Source organism: Bos indicus, chromosome 12, assembly GCF_029378745.1.
Source record: "Bos indicus isolate NIAB-ARS_2022 breed Sahiwal x Tharparkar chromosome 12, NIAB-ARS_B.indTharparkar_mat_pri_1.0, whole genome shotgun sequence".
Taxonomy (NCBI): Eukaryota; Metazoa; Chordata; class Mammalia; order Artiodactyla; family Bovidae; genus Bos; species Bos indicus.
The window spans coordinates 79,250,635-79,267,583 of NC_091771.1; the positions used below are offsets into that span (position 1 = coordinate 79,250,635).

The 16,949-nt window shown below is 39.0% G+C and overlaps 1 protein-coding gene across 1 annotated transcript in view; it reads left to right on the top strand.

Moving 5' to 3' along the window:
- TM9SF2 (transmembrane 9 superfamily member 2) overlaps nt 1–16,949 on the top strand; it is a 51,601-nt gene that overhangs the window by 28,099 nt on the left and 6,553 nt on the right. The window contains exons 6-14 of the mRNA XM_019971837.2: nt 753–877; nt 1,764–1,875; nt 3,444–3,523; nt 4,301–4,409; nt 8,193–8,325; nt 10,575–10,694; nt 12,851–12,908; nt 13,475–13,634; nt 15,650–15,801. Coding sequence (XP_019827396.2) covers nt 753–877; nt 1,764–1,875; nt 3,444–3,523; nt 4,301–4,409; nt 8,193–8,325; nt 10,575–10,694; nt 12,851–12,908; nt 13,475–13,634; nt 15,650–15,801 — 1,049 coding nt within the window. The remainder of the gene's footprint in view (nt 1–752; nt 878–1,763; nt 1,876–3,443; nt 3,524–4,300; nt 4,410–8,192; nt 8,326–10,574; nt 10,695–12,850; nt 12,909–13,474; nt 13,635–15,649; nt 15,802–16,949) is intronic.

Here is a 16,949-nt window from a genome sequence, read left to right on the forward strand (position 1 = left end):
AAAATAAGTAAAGGCATTAATTGAGAAAGTAGTCAAAATTATTGGGGAATATATATCAAAGTTTGTATAATGAGGTCAACCTGGTTTAATCTCTTAATGAATATAACCTGAATATCAACCTCTTAATGATATTCAGACATACACACACATATAGTGGGATATTATAATACTCAGCCATGAAAAGGAATGAAATAGTGCCATTTACAGCATCGTGGATGGACCTAGAGATTATCATAGTAAGTAGTGTAAGACGGGAAAGACAAATATATAATATCACTTATATGTGGAATCTTAAAAAATGATACAAACGAACTTATTTACAAAGCAAATTCACAGACAGAAAACAAAAGAAACTTATGGTTACCAAAGGGGAAGGGAAGAGGAGGATAAATTAGAAATTTTGGATTATTTGATACAAACTACTAGGTAAGCAACAAGGTCTTCCTATACAGCACAGGGAGCTGTATTCAGTATTTTGTAGTAAACTATAATGGGAAAGGAGATACATATGTAACTGAATCACTGCTGTATACCAGAAGTTAGCACAACATTGTACTTTAGTTAAACTATACTTCAATTTTTTTAAAAAAAGGGAGGGGAGTTTAAGCTTAAAACTTACTCATTTTTATGGAAAAGATGAAAACTCTGTCTAGGTTCTAATTTTCCTGCATGGTGTGGCTCATTTTAAAGTTTTATGTTTTGATTCTTTGATAGCCAGTGTTCTAACACTAACTTTAAGTTGTGTTCCACAGTCAGAATTCCATGAAAGAGATACGTTTTACATCTTCAACCATGTTGACATCAAAATATATTACCATGTAGTTGAGACTGGATCCATGGGAGCAAGATTAGTGGCTGCTAAACTTGAACCAAAAAGGTAACTGTGAAATAGATTAAAAAAATAATTAACTGTAAGCGAAATTTAGACCCAAAGAATAAATATTTTGGGCCTAGTTAGCTTTCTTTAATCAATGTTCTGACATATAATTTGGTATTTTAATTGTTTTTACTAAAACTCCCTTTAGCATGATTTGTTGAGTAATGGGTTGTCCAGAGAAACCATATAAATATTTGTTTTCCTGACATAGTAGGTGGTAGGCAAACCAAGATGCCTTCTTGTTTTGTTTTCCAGTCACTTTTTGACACCTTTTCTGTGTCAGCCTGGCATGGAGAACATGAGTGCTCAGGACCGTGTTCCCTTTTACAGTGGAAAAGCAGAGGCCCAAATGAGCTGCTTAGTGTGTCATATGCAAGTCTTCATGAAGTGTTAGATGCCAGTATGTGACAAGTCATTGCAAGGGCATCTCTTCAAATTACCAGCTTTTTTAGTGTGAACGTACCTATCATTTATTTGGGAGGTGCTTTTTTAATTGAGTATTCTTTTTTTTTCCCCCCATGACACCCCCTGCCCCCAACACCAACTGATATAGCCATTTTCCCATGCTACTAATGGTAAAGAAATGCATACCATAAGATGGCAGTTAATTTACACTTCCTCAGTGTTTGTTTTGATTTCTTTGAAGATTCTTTAAGTGCTCTTCAAGTATTGTTTTCAAAAGTTTGGTTCTTATTTGAGTAATAGTTTGAGTAACGGTTATGTATAACTAAGCCCTTTATATGAAGTAAAGATTTGTACAGTTCAGTGTGATTTGAATCACTTTTGACTGTCAGCAGCGTTGTGAAATATGTACAGGATCTCTAAGCTTTACTCCATTTTAAAAAACTACTTCATCAGCATCTTGCCAAAATGTTTCTTCTCACAGCTTCAAGCACACCCATATAGATAAACCAGACTGCTCTGGACCCCCCATGGATATAAGTAACAAGGCTTCTGGGGAGATCAAAGTTGCCTATACTTACTCTATTAACTTTGAGGTGAGTGTGATTTTATCTTTAGTGTAACTCAGAAATTGATTTTACATTCATATTACTTAAACTAATTAAAAATATTAATGATCAGGCTTGTCAAGTAGATAAGCTTTTAATGAGCTGATTTTTGGAATAGTTTGTCAGTGCACCAGGCAACATAATCATGCTCAAAACTAAGTCTTCATTTAAATAAAAAGTATAGGGAATTGGAGAACTGAACCTCATTAAAAATGTTAAGCCATAAGAGATACAAACAAGGCAAAAGGTAGAAAAGAGGCATAAAGGATGGTATGAAGATATCCAAGATACCCAACAAGCATTGGTGTGTGTGCTGCCAAAGTGAGCACTGCAACAAACATTTGGGGAAATGACACCATTTTTGAAACCAGGATTTGAGTGTGATTGTAAATGAAGAATTTCCTGATAATAGATGATTTATTATACATTCACTGGAGGGTTTTATTAGGAGGAAAGTAAAGTTTATTGCATGAGAATCTTGGGCAGTATTCCACCTCTATTTTTAATAAACTCTTTTGGCAATCCAATATAGTTGTGACGTTTACTGTCCCCATATAATGTGTAATTTTGCAAGCCTGGTGCAGTAAATAATATGCCTTTCCTTCTGGATATTAAGAGCTCCTTGTGGGTGACACCTGCTAGAGGCTAAGGGTGCCTAGGTTATGACTTTGATCTGGTTAAATGTCCCAGATGTAGATAGATAGCATCAAAGAGAATCAAGAGTAAGCTATTCCACTCAATTTTCTGAAATAATTAAATAGAGCTCCTAAATCATAACATTTAAAATAAGCCTTTGCCAATTAAGATTTAAAACAAGACTTTAAAAAATACAAGTAACTAGATACTGTTCAGTTCAGTTGCTCAGTCGTGTCCGACTCTTTGCGACCCCATGAATCGCAGCACGCCAGGCTTCCCTGTCCACCAACTCCTGGAGTTCACCCAAACTCATGTGCATCGAGTCAGTGATGCCATCCAGCCATCCCATCCTCTGTCGTCCCCTTCTCCTCTTGCCCCCAATCCCTCCCAGCATTAGAGTCTTTTCCAATGAGTCAGCTCTTCACATGAGAGCTCTTCACATGAGGTGGCCAAAGTACTGGAGTTTCAGCTTTAGCATCATTCCCTCCAAAGAACACCCAGGACTGATCTCCTTTAGAATGGACTGGTTGGATCTCCTTGCAGTCCAAGGGACTCTCAAGAGTCCTCTCCAACATCACAGTTCAAAAGCATCAATTCTTCGGCGCTCAGCTTTCTTCGCAGTCCAACTCCCACATCCATACGTGACCACAGGAAAACCCATAGCCTTGACAGAAGGACCTTTGTTGGCAAAGTAATATCTCTTTTGTTATTTTTTATTTACTGCTTAATTTCATCTTGATTTTCCCGAGTCTCGAGTAAATCTTGCTCAGTGAATCTTATGACTGACTTGAGTTATGGTAATGAGAAACTGTATTTGTTGATTGGAAGGTTAAGCTCTGAATGGAAATCTTTGTATTTCTGGTATACTTTGTTGGCAAATTCTTATTCAAAGAGGTGTTTGTTTTTTATAATCTGTCTAGGAAGAGAAGAATATCAGATGGGCATCTCGATGGGACTACATTCTAGAGTCCATGCCTCATACCCACATTCAGTGGTTTAGGTAAGACTACAGCATAATCTCCTTCATGCTCTGTCCTTATTCTGTTCTCTGTCGCTTTGAGCATCTCATTCACTCTAACTCTCACCAGTTACTCAGAAGGCTGGACTTTTGAATTAGGTAGACTTAGATTCAGTCCTGGATTTTGGTCACTGGTTGTGAGTCAGGCCAGATCACCCAAGTGCTCAGAGTCCATTTCTTCATCTAGAATTAACCTGTCTCACTGTGCTGTTCTGAGGGTTGACGGGAGGTAATAAAACAGAGCATTTGAGCACTTTACCTGGCATGGAAGAGGGCTCAGTATACAAGCTGCTACAGCTATTAGGACTGTTTTTTATAAATAATAATTAGGGTTAGAGTTATTGTTACTGAATTTCTTTCTTCAGAACATGACCCAAAACTTTTATCTAGGGAACTGTTCAAGGTGCCATTACTCTCCTTTTCCTACTTCACTGACTAATCTTTTTGATGCTCATTAATTTACTGAATAACTTGTTTTTCAGTAGACTTCTTGAGGGTAGAGACCAGTCCATTATTGATCCTTGCAGCTTATGGTGTGTTAATTTGGGCACAGTAGTTATTAATGTTGACCATGGACAAAAAACTCGTTCTCAATAGGCCATGAAGCCAGAGCACAGTTCATTGAATTTGTTTGATTTTAGGTCAGTTTTTTAATTGATTAATGCTGTTTTAATGTTACTCAAAAAATTGTTTTTAAAAAGAGTTCTGCTGATCCAGTGATTAAGCTCTGGGTTAATCCTGACATGCTTATTTCTGCAGCATCATGAATTCCCTGGTCATTGTCCTCTTCTTGTCTGGAATGGTGGCTATGATTATGCTACGGACACTGCATAAAGATATTGCCAGATATAATCAGATGGATTCTACAGTGAGTGAAACATCTGAACTATTCCTTGGTCTGCCGTGCATAGTCTTTATTTTTTTCTTTGGAAAATTTTTAAATAATATCTTTAGTCAGAATCTACTTTTAAAACATTTCTTCTCAGAAGTGATCCTGAATTGACATTTTTGGATAAGAAAATGGTCCTTAAGAATTGGTTTTGTTGGTAGAGACTTAGTGACTACAGGTCTCAGAGCTGAACTGTTGACAGTCTCGTCTGCACCAGTAGAGGCTGAGGAGCAGTGCGGGTGCAGGAGTCCAGCTCTGCCCTTCTTTCACTTACGTGCTGTCAGCTCTGTTTCCAGCAGATGTTCAGTTTGGGAAGCAGCAAAGTTAAGTAGAGTAACTCCCAAGCAATTTTTATATGTGTATATGTTTGATTTTTTAAATTAATTTTAACTGAATTTATATCATTTCAACCTTTTGGTTTATTCAAAGTAATTTAATGTCTCAGCTTCATTTTAAGTTGTGTAACATTTTGCATTTTATACTTTTTCATTTCCCAGCAATGATTTGTAATGAATACATAAAACTCAGGTTTTCATTGTTTTCTCTTCCCTAGCTTCTTAGCCTCCTCACCCATCTTTCTGTCCTGTTCTAATTAGAAAAAAGAACATGTTAACATTTAGAAGCTTTTTAGCACTTAACATGCTACAGTTTCTTTCCCATATTATTGATTATATGCCTTATTAAGTATTTTATTAAAATAAGTTCACAATACTCTGTTCATAATTGGTAATTCCAAATAATTGCTGAGTTAATGGAATTTTTTTCTTAATTGTTTAGAGGTGCTTTGGGGTACAGGACAGAAAACCCCATTTCCAGTCTTGCTCCCATTCTCTGCCTCCTGCCAGTCTCTCAGGGTAGCTTTCAGAGCGAGTCTGTTCCAGAGTGTCAGGTCATTTCACTCTGGATCACAGCCCTCCAGTGACTTCCATCCACTGCACTCAGAGAGGCCCTCACAGTGGCCCGCGAGGCTCTGTTGTGGCCCCTGGCACTCTGCTTCAGCCTTGCTGGCCGCCTTGCTGTTCCTCAGACACGTCGGTCGTGTTCCTGTTCCAGGCTCCTCCTTACAGTTACTTTTCTGCCTTCCTCTAGTGTCCTCCCTCAGAGAGTCCCTCACATTCTCCTGGTCTTTACTGAGATGTGCTCTTCCCAAGGAGCCCTTCCTCACCGTCTCATTAAGATTACGTCCCCTCCACCCACACCCTACACCCATAATTCCTATCACCATCTCATGTACTGTGTATTTTGGTTATTTGAGAAGATTTGCTCACAGGAAGTTGTCTGTTATACTCGCTGTAGGATCTCTGGTATTTTAAACAGTACCAAGCATGTAGCTGGTGATCAGCAAATATTTGTTGGAATGAATGAATTAGCCCTTGATGTACCAGACTTGATGCATTGCTGGACTTATGACTGGTTGTAAAAAAAAAAAAAAAAAGGAATCCAAGGACTCCCCCAGATTGAGTGAGGCCAGAGCAGGAAGCAGTGCCAGCATGAGAGGTTAACATTTTCCTTTAGGAATATGCTTATATCAAGTTTTTAACCAATTGGGCAATTAAATTGAGTCAGTGGTGAACCTCAGTCTCTTCCTGTTTATTAAGCCTGGATTGTTGAAGCGGGCAGAATGATTCTAGGTTAGTCAATGCCTTCTGTTCTCAGCAGAATTGAGTAGAAATTGAAGGAAAGTCTTCCAAATTTGGGTTTGCTGGATTCTCCACATCTGAGGTCCATAACATATGATCTAGAAATTCACAAAAATTTACACTAAACAACAAATTTGTACCGGGTCCCAAATATTTCAGATATTAGGATTATTAATTACAGAGCAAAGATACATGAAAAAGTAACCGCTAGGATTTTCCGGCACAGATGACAGATGAGAATCTATAGATAAAGAGTATGCGGTGTATCCAAAGTGGAATAAATAAAATGAAATCCATACCTCAATCAGTTAACCATAGAACACCAGAGAAAACAGAAGATCTTTTCTTAGAATCAGCTAGAGGGGAAAAAGACTGAGCTTTCTGCAAAGGAAAAACAATGAAATTGGCGATGGAAACTCAAAAAATAATATCTTTAAATCGATGGTGAGAGAAATTAACTATTTACATAGAATTGTGTACTCAGAGATCTTTCAAAAATGAAGGTGAAATACCTGTTTCAGACTAACAAAGACAGTTGACCACAAACAGACCTTCTCTAAAGGAATTTCTATAGAAATACTTTAGTAAAAAATAAATAATAATCCTAAGAGAAGTTTAGAAGGATTAGTGAACAAAGAAATTCCAAATGATATTTTCTATCTATAATAATAATGAGTCTAAATATGGAGGTTAACAAAAGTGTATCAACAAAGAAAAAGTAGCTTTGAGGAATAATTGTGGATGAGGTAGGTGGCCATCTGGAAAAAAAGTAAATTCCAACTTCATTTAATCCAAATGATTAAATGAAAATGTGGAACTGTAAAATACTAGACCACATGGGAAGTTATTTTTAAATCTTGTCTACTGCTGCAAAGATAGAAATCTGAGTGGGAATTTGGGGGAGGGCTACAGAAGTACCCTGGACAAAATGTTAAGAGAGGAGGCTGAAGAAATAGCAGGGGCCACGTTTTGAAGGACTTTCTAAGCTGTGCAGTCTAAAGATCACCGAGAAGCTGTTGAAGTATACAAAACAGTGTTGACGTGGCCAGATTCATGTTTTAGGAAAATCACTTTTAACATTGTGTGGACAATTGTCTGGAGCCGGGCAAGATTGGAATCACCGCGACCGGTCAGAAGACTGTATGGAATTTCCAGAGTCAGGGGATGGTAGCAGGGAAGAAGTAGGGCAGTGGGCAGATAAACAGAAGGTGTCCAGGAGGTGGGATGGAATGCTGATTGGCCAGTTGAGAGGGTAGAAGAGGAGAGGAGCCAGTGAATGACCCCGAACCACCCAATTATTTAAAAGGATCTTTTTGATTCTGTATTGAGATTCAACTGAAGTGTAGAAACTGAGACCACTTTAGTGCACACTGTAATAGCCAGGTGAGAGGGGATAACTTGAACCAGGGACTAATCTGTCCTATGGGTAGATTTTAAAGCTAAACTGTAGGAATTGTTAAAGGATTGTATGAAGTGTGGGGAAGAAAAAAGATGACTCCAAGGTTTTGGGGACTGAGCAGCTGGTAGGTAGGCTAGAGTTTTATCTGCTGAGGGAACTGCAGGTAGAGGTGGGGAGAAAATCAGTTCCCTTGTGGATGATTCTGTTCAGGTGTCCACTGAACAGCCCGGTGGAGCCATTAATTAGGCAGGTATATATGTGTGTCTGGAGATCAGGGGAGCAGTGTGGGCTGGTGACACAAGCTTATTGAAATTTTCACAGCCTACTGTGCACGCAGAGCAGCTTTGAGAACTGAGGCCATTTGCTTGTTTTGGAGATTAGTTAGTGTGGGGTAAAAAGGATATAGAGTGTGATTTAAAATTGTCATCAAGTTGGATCATAAAGCTTGACTGACTAGGACATGGTATCCTGTTATCTTTGTATTTCTTTTTAAAGTATCTCAGTAATTATTTGTAGATCTTAACACATACAACATTTCTTTAGAAACAATTCAAGAAAGTTAAATAAAGCTCCATGAGTCAAGCTTTCATACTTCAAAACTGAAATAAATATTAATATCTTTAAGTTTTTCTTTACATTTCTGTATCTGCATATTCAACAATGAACAAACTGCCTAGTTTTCTTGATGATCCCGTGAATGAAATGATTTCCTTCCCTTTTCAGGAGGATGCCCAGGAAGAATTTGGCTGGAAGCTGGTTCATGGTGATATATTCCGTCCTCCAAGGAAAGGGATGCTGCTATCCGTCTTTCTGGGATCGGGGACACAGATTTTGATTATGACTTTCGTGACTTTATGTAAGTGTTAAGTGAAAACTAAAAAGTAGAAAATGCTTTTTAAAAATAATTATTTGAAATCCAGTTTTCCTAGGTTGTAGCTAGGCTAGATTGTTGTTTCTGAGAGTCCTTTGGTTCTCAGAATCTGTGTTCTTTGACCATAAGTGACTGGGGGCGGGGTTAGCCATGCCAAAAGCTGACTCTTCAGATCGCCCTCACAGCTTCATAGAGACCAAGCACTTGTCATGGGAGCATGGGCGCTGCAGATGACCGGATCCTCATCTGGGCAGCCTGGAAACAGGGCCACGCAGTTTGGCTGTCCTGCCTCACTGGAGCATATGATGAAAATCCCAGGACATCCTTGGCTTCCACTGAGAGGGACAGAACAGAGAGGAGACGGGACAGAACCCAGAGGGGGCGAGACAGGAAGCTTTTGGAGACCTCACCACCTTGGCAAGATTTAGGAAGCAAGACCTCTTTCTTTCCCCAGCAACATTGAGGAAAGATCTTCCTACACACACACAAAAAAATCTCTTCCTTGTTACTCTTGAAAGCCTTCAGAAATTTTATTATTTAAGGTTTTGTCAATTAGGACAAATTTTTAATTTTTCTTTTTTAAAAAACAGAACTGACTTAGAGGTAGTCATCAGCTGCAGGAGTGGCCCTGAGACTCCTGTCTGGAGATGTTTTATTGCCCTGGTCTTTCAGTTTTCCAAGTTATCAGAGAAAAATATATTTATGAAAAAAGTTTTCTGAATTTTGCATTTATTTTCTCATGTTCTCGTTGCCTGCTACTGGTGAACAAGTAACACATGAATGTTACTAGAAAAATTCAGAAACCACTGACTTTTCAGTAATTTTCTTAGCAAACACTTGTGCTTATGTTTGTTTGCATATTAAATGCGTAATACTATCATCATTTTCTGCAAGTAAAATTGTCCCAAGTTTTTATGATGCAATTAAACACGTAAGTGTTTGGAAAGAGAATGACTGATTCCAGATGTCTGGCACCTGCAAAGTTTGGAGTTGACTGATTTGCACCTCCCAGCTCCGTTGAAGACTAACTAGAACATATTTATCTACTAACAACTTAGATAAGGTGATGACTGATTTGCACCTCCCAGCTCCGTTGAAGACTAACTAGAACATATTTATCTACTAACAACTTAGATAAGGTGATGTCGGTGTGATGGGTGAGGCTAGCTAGCAGTTGTAAGTATATTACACTGAGAGGGGAGGATGGTAAAACGAGTCATGAAAGAGGTTTGGACGCAGCCAGACGATTGATTGCAGAGCCCCAGGGAGCCAAGGTGGATTTCCAGTGGAGTGGGTGCTTGAGGGTGAAATTCTGCTTTCAAATTAGATCGAGAGTGGCCTTCTGCCCCTCTCTGATCTTTGTTGGGGTCAGCTAGAAAATGACCTTGTCATGAAGGACAGTTTCAGAGAGCCTCGGTTAGAAAATGATAGCGATTGTTTCTCTTTAGTGTTTGAACATGGACTTTTTGCTTCAGAACAATCCATATCTCAGGCCTGAGAGAACTGGGGGAGGGTACGTCTTAGCTAAAATTCCAGTAGGTCCTCTAGTTACCCTGTTTGGTTTCCTGTGATGGTGAGTTTCTCCTCTCCAGTCGGTGCTGCTGGGAACGTGTGCTATAAATATAAGATGGTGTTTTTTTCCTTAATTAGTTGGGAGGGTTATATAGTGAAGAACAAACAAGCTAACTAGCTAAATAAGAGAGGAAACAATTTCCCAAGTTACTGACCAAGCCCTTCAGTAGCTAGTGTTCACAAAGCTAGTGGTGCTGTGAAATCTTTTTTCCTCTCTTTTGTCCTTTGACTAGATTCTGCCTCATCTTATGTTTGGATGTTACAGGTTGTTTTTTTTTTTCACCCCAGAGGACTCAGTATTGTTTTTAAAAGGAACAGAAAGTGAGAATATTTTACAGTTGGAGTATTTTTATTGATGTTAATTTAAAAGCTGTACTTGAATCTCAGAAGAGCTGAAAGCACTCTTGAGCTTGTAGTCAGCCTCCACTGATAACAAGAAAGGTGGACCCTGACAGGAAATATCCAGATTGGAGCTTGCCTCACCTGTGATCCTGTTGATGCAGTGCCTTAGATATTACTAAGATTCATTGTGGCTGCGTGGTAAGGGGGCATATTTTCATGAAGTTGTATTTAGTTTATTGTTTAAAAAATGAGCGGGGTCTTCTATCACTTCAAAGGAAACAATAATAAAATTCATAACTTTAAATTACTTATTTTTTTAGTTTTTGCTTGCCTGGGATTTTTGTCACCTGCCAACCGCGGAGCTCTGATGACGTGTGCTGTGGTCTTATGGGTGCTGCTGGGCACTCCTGCAGGCTACGTCGCCGCCAGGTTCTACAAGTGTAAGTAGAAGCTGTCCTGCCAGGTGTCAGACCAGGAGTCTAACCTGCCACGTCGGGGTCTGAGCCAGTGTGTCTGGTAGTTGAGGCTGTTCAAGCAGTGTGTTAAGAGGTGTTTAAACAAGCTTGTGAAATGGATGGCTCTCCCTAGATTTGCTTGTTCAAACACGCTTGTTAAACAGTGGCTTCAGTAAATTTAGGTGCTGCCTATCCATTGTCCCCTGTCTCCTTCTTAAGTTTTGACATAATAGTTTTGGCTGCACAACTTAGATTGGCTACATTCATAGAAATATATTTAGTAAAGGGAAAAAAGTATCACTGAGTCATTTATTAAAACAAATAGCATATATATATATAGGAATACTTTATGTGAGAGAGGTCATCCTTGCATTGATTTATATTTATGAAGGTACACTGTACCTAAAGTAAATTCAGATCTCACTGTTTAAAGAGCCCCCAAGTAAGTTACTCTTGCAGCAAGGTTTAGTTGCATTCTCTTGTGTTCTTGCTTTCCAGAAGTAAAATAAAGTTCAGTGAAAAAAAGAATTCAGAGCCACAGAATAAGAGTGAGATAGGATTAGACGACTTACAAAGTAGCTTTTCTGGGTCAGCAAATGCCAAAGTTTGCCCTGCTTAGGAAGCCTCTGGTCCAGTTGAGACGATCCTATTGGTAATCTGTGATTGAAAATGCCAGGGAGATGATGACACAGGGCTAGGGTTCCCCAAGGTCTTCTGATAGGACTGAGGTTTCAGCTAAAACACATAGGGTTACTTAGGTAGCCTTAAGGTGTGGTTGGCTAGACTCAACCCCAAATAGAAGTATTAGATTTTGCTGGATGTGTAGAGTATGTGAAGGCCTGTGTGCATGTGTGAGTGAGTGAGTGAGTGAGTGTGTTTACGTGCTGTGAGTTTTGTCAGACTTCTTTTTTTCTTTCATTCTTTGCTCACAGACATAGGATTAGGCTGGTCATACGTATTTTAAGACAAAGGATATGGTTGGGGCCCTGCCTGCTCCCCCTTTCTCAGTTTCTGTGCTCTCGCTTTCCTTTGTTCCTCAGTCAGGCTCTGCGCCCGCACACCTGTCTGGGGCCTTCTCACCTGCTGTTCCCTCCACTTGACTTCCCGTCCGTACTCCCTGCCCGATGGACACACCTCCCCTTCATCTCCTGTCTGTCCTTCAGACCTCCTTGCTGCTGATTAAGTAGCGTATTCATCAGGCAGAACATTCGGAGACACACTGTCACACAATGCTTCATTGTATAGATTCATTTTTAATGTTTCAAATAATAATATTTGAATTTTGATTGGAATTGTATTAAACCCCCCAAATTCATAATTTCACAGTAGTCTTGTCAGTAATGCTGTGAATTCAAATCATATATATATATTATTTTTTCTTTTAGACCAAGAAGTACTTAAACTTATAAATTGTGATCTCAGCCAGTTTTATCTCCAACTTTTAAATTAGGAGTGGAGGAGTACTTTCATTTATTTTACTCCAGATACTTTACGTTTTTAAAGTGGGGGGGAATTAGAAGTAAAGAAGAGTAAACAGTTGGTAAGTAAATTATTCTATCAGGTGGCGGCACCCCTTCTGTTCTTAGTCACCTGATCCTACACGCTGACCCCCCCACCTCCCACCCCCACGGCCTGGAGAAGCTGCCCTGCTAAAGGCACCCTGGAGATTCAGACCTCCTGTGGGCATTCAGGAGTGCTGCCTGTCAGGCCTGAGGGTTCCTAGTTTTATAACAGATTCTGAAATTGACCTCAAGCTAAATGAGTGTTTCCAGGGTACTCTTTCTTCATCCAGTCCCAGTGATTGAAACTGGGTTAGAACTTAAGGGTTTGTTTTGTTTTGAAGTTAAAAAAAGTAGAAGAGAATAAAACTTGTTTGGATGACTTTTTTTTGATACTAAATTTATTTTATGCTGAAACAAAAGTCTTTAGAGTGGGACTTAATCCAGGCAGTCCTGGGATGTGTGTCTCTGGGTTTGGATCATTTGATGGGGGGGTATTAGGACCTTTGCTCATGGCATTTTTCTAGGAATGGGCACCAGTGCCGTGTGTTCATTTGTCCAGTGCCAGAACTGAGGTATGGACATTTGGTTTGCTTTGAAAGTACGTCTTTGTGTTAATGCCACTTCTGTTTTCTCCTGCAGCCTTTGGAGGTGAGAAGTGGAAAACAAATGTTTTATTAACATCATTTCTTTGTCCTGGGTAAGTGGAGTTTTCAATAATAACTTGCTTAACATAATCATATTTTAGTTCCCAGAATTTCTGTCCTGTATGTCTAATCTTTTCTGGGTGTATCCAAGAAAATGAATTTAATTTTTAAAAAGTGAACATTCAGTGAACATTTGCAGAATGACTACTACCTGTCTTACCTGGAAAAAATTGCCTTTAGACAGGAGAGTTTTTTATATTCCTTTTCTTAAAAGTCTGTTTCTTAGTCTGGCAGTCCCAAGCATGATGAAAATATGTTTTAAGGGGTAAATTTCATAAGGTGCTGATAGGAGTTTAAGTCAAGCAAAACCAATTTGAAGAGCAATTCAGTTTTCTACTAAAGTTTTTTTATTTTTTAATTTATTTTTAATTGAAGGATAACGTTGGTTTCTACCAAACATCAGCATCTGCTGAAGTTTTAAATTCACATACCCTAATGACCCAGCAATTCCACTTTACTGTGTATAGCACAGAAATTGTGATACTCGCTGCATATGATTGCCACTGTATCATTTTGCTTCTACCTCAAATGTTACCCAGACGCCTGTTGTGTCTTTCAGGATTGTGTTTGCTGACTTCTTCATAATGAACCTGATTCTGTGGGGAGAAGGATCTTCAGCAGCTATTCCTTTCGGGACCTTGGTTGCCATATTGGCTCTTTGGTTCTGTATATCTGTGCCTCTGACATTTATTGGTGCATACTTTGGTTTTAAGAAGAATGTAAGTTTATAGATGTTAACTTATTTGAATGAATCTCAGCCGTGGAAATTAGCATATGCCACCATAAAGATGCAAGTGTTTAGAAGATAGAAACTAGTCCTGTGGGATTTGAATTTCATAGAAAATTGATGACTTCTTAGTTTGACTACTGCTGCTGCTGCTAAGTCACTTCAGTCGTGTCCGACTCTGTGCGACCCCATAGACGGCAGCCCAACAGGCTTCCCCGTCCCTGGGATTCTCCAGGCAAGAACACTGGAGTGGGTTGCCATTTCCTTCTCCAGTGCATGAAAGTGAAAAGTGAAAGGGAAGTCGCTCAGTCGTGTCCGACCCTCAGCAACCCCATGGACTGCAGCTACCAGGCTCCTCCGTCCATGGAATTTTCCAGGCAAGAGTAATGGAGTTGCGTGCCATTGCCTTCTCCGAGTTTGACTGCAGTCATTCTTAAAATAGTACTCAGAAGAATGTGGTTAGAGGTTATGGATGTAAAGTTAAGATTTCAAAGTTTGATAAGTAAATGTAAATGGAAACTAAAATAGATTACAGGAAATGAATGCTAATTTAAACTAATGAAAAATACAAATTTATTACATTAAAAATAAATTGTTCCCTTTTTTTAACTTAAAAAGTACATGTATCTTTTTCTCTTAGCAATAAATGTTTCTAATCTTATATAACTTAACTAGGTAAAACTGAGTATGGGTTAGGAAGCAAAGCTGTAAAAAAAAAGTGACCATACTGTAAGGATAGCAGTGTTTTTCATATGTAGTTTTGGAATAAACTTTATGTGCTTACCTGCTGGCATTTGGTTTTAGGAAGGGTTGCAGTCACGGCTCAGTCCCCCGCTCCAGCCTGTCTGCCTCCACCTCTGCTGCCCGCTTTCTACCCACAGGCTCAGAGGAAGCTGAGAATTCATTCTTGGGTCCTTCTCTAACTCCACTATCTTGGCTTTTCTCTGAAAATGTCTCCACAAGGTTAAAAGAAGTTAACGTAGTTCAGTACACTTTGTGAGGGGATCTGGAATACCCTGGAAGAAACTTAGCTACTTTTAAGAGACTTCAGAGTTTCCACTGTACCTACCATGCCAGGCTACTAAAAGATTTCTCAGTTCTTTGACATTTTGTTTATGACTTGAAATCTGTATAGTATAAATAGTAAACTGACATGATTTGAAATTTTTAAATTACATAGATGAAATAAGTACTTAAAATTCTAAAAATATAAAATTTGAAGAATGGTATAGTGATTCTCTCCCTCTATTACACATACGCTGACATATGAAATAATCAAGTTCACAGAAGTATAATCTCAGTGAGAATATCAGGTTTTAACTTTAGCTGTATCATCACAAAAACTATAGAAGTAGGTTTTGAAGTTTTTTGCAAGGAAGTGAATTTCTACATGTGTACTCCCCTCCCTCCCCTCATGTTACTGTGTCTAGGTGCTTGAGGCTCCAGTTGTTTTTATACTGCCATGTAGTGTGTTAGAGAATAATTGAGAACATCACCAGTAATTTATGATCATAAAGCTTCATATAACCATTCATTATCTTCCTTGTGTTCTTAAGTCTTAGCAAAAATTGAGCAATTTTAATAGAAATTACATTGTCCATCTCCAAAAAACACATTGACAACAGTTTCAGAACCATTTCTTACAGTAAATATATAACTAAAAGGAGAAGCTTAACTCTACCCTTGTATTAACTGTTATTTTCTGAGTCCTATATTGTTTCCTCCTGTGTATTTCTTATTTTGTTTAAAGCCGTTAGTCATTGGATCCCTGCTGGAAACCGTGGTGGCTTGTTCCAGTAGACAGACAGACTGTTGTACCTGATGGTGTCTGGTGTGGGGCTTCTGAATACAAGTTTCGCTCTGATGACCTAGGTCGACTTGTATTGCCATTAGTGTCAGCATGGAAGCTGAGAAAAAGCTGACAAATAATCTAGTGCAGAGAAGAATTTCTTAAATAGATATATAATTATTAACCCTTTCTCTCTCTTTTTTTTTTTTTTACTGAAGGCCATTGAACACCCAGTTCGAACCAATCAGATTCCACGTCAGATTCCTGAACAGTCTTTCTACACAAAGCCATTACCTGGTATTATCATGGGAGGGATTTTGCCCTTTGGGTGCATCTTTATACAGCTTTTCTTCATCCTGAATAGTATTTGGTAAGCTGAGCACTAAGTCCTCTTATTCTCGTTCCCATTGTATGTACTACTAGCTTTCTCTTTTTGTTTATAGGGCTTACTGTTTATACCTTTAAATGTAAACTGTTATCCAATAATCAGAAATCTTAAGAGATAAGATTTTATCTTTTATCTTTTCAGTGTTAGAAGAATTGTGATATTTATTATTATTATTATAAATATTTATTATTTATTTATTAATTATTATTTATTACTTAATTATTACACCTCTATAAGGTGGATACTGTCCCATTTTACAGAGGTGAAAATGAGATTTTGGAGGTTAAGTAATTTGCCTGTGTCACCCGGCCACTGTGTGACAGAAAATTCACTTGTCTCTCCAGTCCTGTGTTTTAATAAGTAATCTGTACTGCTTCAGAGGAGTGTCTTTGAGCTCTTGATGGGAGGGGATTCAAGCAAGCATTGTTGAGCTAGACAACCTTCAAAGTCGTTTCTTATCTCAAGATCACTTCATTTTCTGGTTACTTGTTTGAGTAGGAAAATGCACCGTGGTAATTTTGAGCCACTCATACACTACAGTATGTTGTGATCTTTATTTGATCACATTGACATGCTACAGAAAGTATCAGGGTTCCAGGTAGCATTGTCAGAACTAAATTTGAACTTTTTTAGTTATTAGAGCCTGTCTTTCCTTCCTGTTTGTTATAGTTAGTTCAGTTAGTTCAGTCGCTCAGTCGTGTCCGACTCTTTGCGACCCCATGAATCGCAGCACGCCAGGCCTCCCTGTCCATCACAAACTCCCGGAGTTCACTCAGACTCATGTCCATCGAGTCAGTGATGCCATCCAGCCATCTCATCCTCTGGCGTCCCCTTCTCCTCCTGCCCTCAGTCCCTCCCAGCATCAGAGTCTTTTCCAATGAGTCAGCTCTTCGCATGAGGTGGCCAAAGTACTGGAGTTTCAGCTTTAGCATCATTCCCTCCAAAGAAATCCCAGGGCTGATCTCCTTCAGAATGGACCGGTTGGATCTCCTTGCAGTCCAAGGGACTCTCAAGAGTCTTCTCCAACACCACAGTTCAAAAGCATCCATTCTTCGGTGCTCAGCCTTCTTCACAGTCCAACTCTCACATCCATACATGACCACAGGAAAAACCATAGCCTTGACTAGACG